The sequence below is a fragment of the Echinops telfairi genome, unplaced genomic scaffold (assembly GCF_000313985.2).
Source record: "Echinops telfairi isolate 266 unplaced genomic scaffold, ASM31398v2 ScPeMD7_18;HRSCAF=68, whole genome shotgun sequence".
Classification (NCBI taxonomy): domain Eukaryota; kingdom Metazoa; phylum Chordata; class Mammalia; order Afrosoricida; family Tenrecidae; genus Echinops; species Echinops telfairi.
Window position 1 is genome coordinate 12,680,631 of NW_022103915.1, and position 1,978 is coordinate 12,682,608.

At 42.5% G+C, this 1,978-nt stretch overlaps 2 protein-coding genes across 2 annotated transcripts in view; one reads left to right on the forward strand and one right to left on the reverse strand.

Moving 5' to 3' along the window:
• The window catches only part of CATSPERB (cation channel sperm associated auxiliary subunit beta), a 153,748-nt gene that overhangs the window by 102,736 nt on the left and 49,034 nt on the right, over positions 1-1,978 (forward strand). The window lies entirely within an intron of this gene.
• LOC105979993 (ubiquitin-conjugating enzyme E2 N-like) overlaps positions 453-1,978 on the reverse strand; it is a 6,421-nt gene continuing 4,895 nt past the window's right edge. The window contains exon 2 of the mRNA XM_013008748.1: positions 453-938. Coding sequence (XP_012864202.1) covers positions 453-938 — 486 coding nt within the window. The remainder of the gene's footprint in view (positions 939-1,978) is intronic.

Consider the following 1,978-nt stretch of genomic DNA (forward strand, 5'->3'; position numbering starts at 1 on the left):
TAGAATAACAAAAAATATTTTACTAAAACATAAGATTGACAGAAGTTTCCAGACGAGCCATACAAAAAAGCTTTTTCTTGAAGGAAGGAGTCTATGACTGACAGCAAAGTCACAATGGTAGTAGTGAGGGCTGTGATGTTTGTTCAATGTTCCCATTTTGGTTCAAGCAATCAAGCTTGTCCACCTATAGCATCTACAGAAAGTTCAACTTGGCTAGCAGGTAGAGTCTAAAGAACAACTGGTTCGCTGCTTTTAACCAGTGCAATTAGAGCACCATTAAAGTGGGGAAAGGAGCCCATAAATGTAAAACTACCTCCCCCACCTCAAAAAATAAGAAAAATATAGATATAAAGAAAAACACCCAAACCCCTGCAGCTAACCCTGACAACTGCCTTCATTCACAGTGCTTTATAGTTAGACCAAGAGAAGTGATGCACAGGTGATGATCAGGTCTACTTAATATGATTCCTGGCATACGGTCTAGTCTGTGCTCTGGCTGTTTCTATGACTTGGGCTTCATTGGTCTTCCCATGCTCGGCCACATCATTTACTACTGGATCATCTGGACTGGGAGCATTTGACATAGCCTGGATTAACAGCAGAACTGTGCAGATCTGCAGTGCTGGGGACCACTTACCTTTCAAAATATTTAAACATGTTCTTCCCAACTTGTCTACATTAGGGTGGTACACTTGGGTCATGAACCGTTCTTTAGGAACCGCCATTGGGTATTCTTCTGGAAGGAGTGGTTCCCGTTTAAAAGTCCCTCCTTCAAAGGGAGAATCCTCAGGGCCAGCAATGACCACATGAGAATAGTGGGCGGTGCTCCATTCTGGTTCTGCTTTAATGCCAGACACTGGTTCTGCCAGCAAACACTGGGTGTCCTTGATAATCCTGCAGGGCAGCACAGCCGTCTTGTGAGATCCCGAGTCTGGCCTCTGGTCTCCCGTATTTTGTTACTTCTATTGGACAAACAAGGGTCAGAGGAAGGAAGTGAAGGGTCACACTGCACCAGCATGTGGCAAAAGTCCAATCACATTCTTTTAAAGCTTTTAGAAATCCTTTCTCATTAATTACATGCCTCCCTTCCCTATTTTTTTCACGTAATTGTAGAGCTCAATTTCATGATTTTAACTTTCATTGTTTGCATTTTGATTTGGTATGTCACAGGTGGTGGGTAAGAGTTGTTCCGACATCATTTTATTGAATAACATATCCTTTCTTTGCCGATTTCAAAATACAGCCTTATCTCATTATGCTAATTGCTGATTCTTTTGACCGTTTCTGGATTTTTAAATTCTGTTCCATTGTTTTCCTTCTATATTCTGTCACTAATGCCATCATATTCTAATTTGCCTAGTTTTAAAATAGGCCATATTAGTTGGAACCCAGTCAACTCCACTGATTCGGTTTGATGGAAGCAAATAAATATTGGTGTTGGTGTTGTTGTTGTTAGGGGATGTCCATTAGGTTCTGCCTCATAGCAATCCCAGGTGTGCCAGAACCACCGCCCAGTCCTGCCCCTGCTCACAATTTTTCTTAGGTTTGAGTCCACGACTGCAGCCCTTGTGTCGATCCATCTTGTCAAGGGCCTTCCTCTTTGATCTGCTGCCCTTCTATTCGACCAAGCATGATGTCTTTTTCCAGGGACTGGTCTGTCCTGACAACATGTCCAAAGTAGGTGAGTCCCAAGTCTTTCCATTCTTGCCTCTAAGACGCATTCTGGCTATATTCCTTCCAAGACAGATTTGTCTGTGTCTTTGGCAGTCCACAGTACGTTCCAAATGCTTTGCCAGCCCCACAATTCCCATTCATCTATTCTTCTGCATTCTTCTTTATTTAATGTCTAAATTTCTACATGCATGTGAGGTGATAGGGCCAGTTAATTTGATGGAAGCAAATAGTAACATCAAATTAATACAGTGGCTTCTCATAATGAACAGCCTCACCCTAGCCACTCAAGATGTGGTCCTCGGAC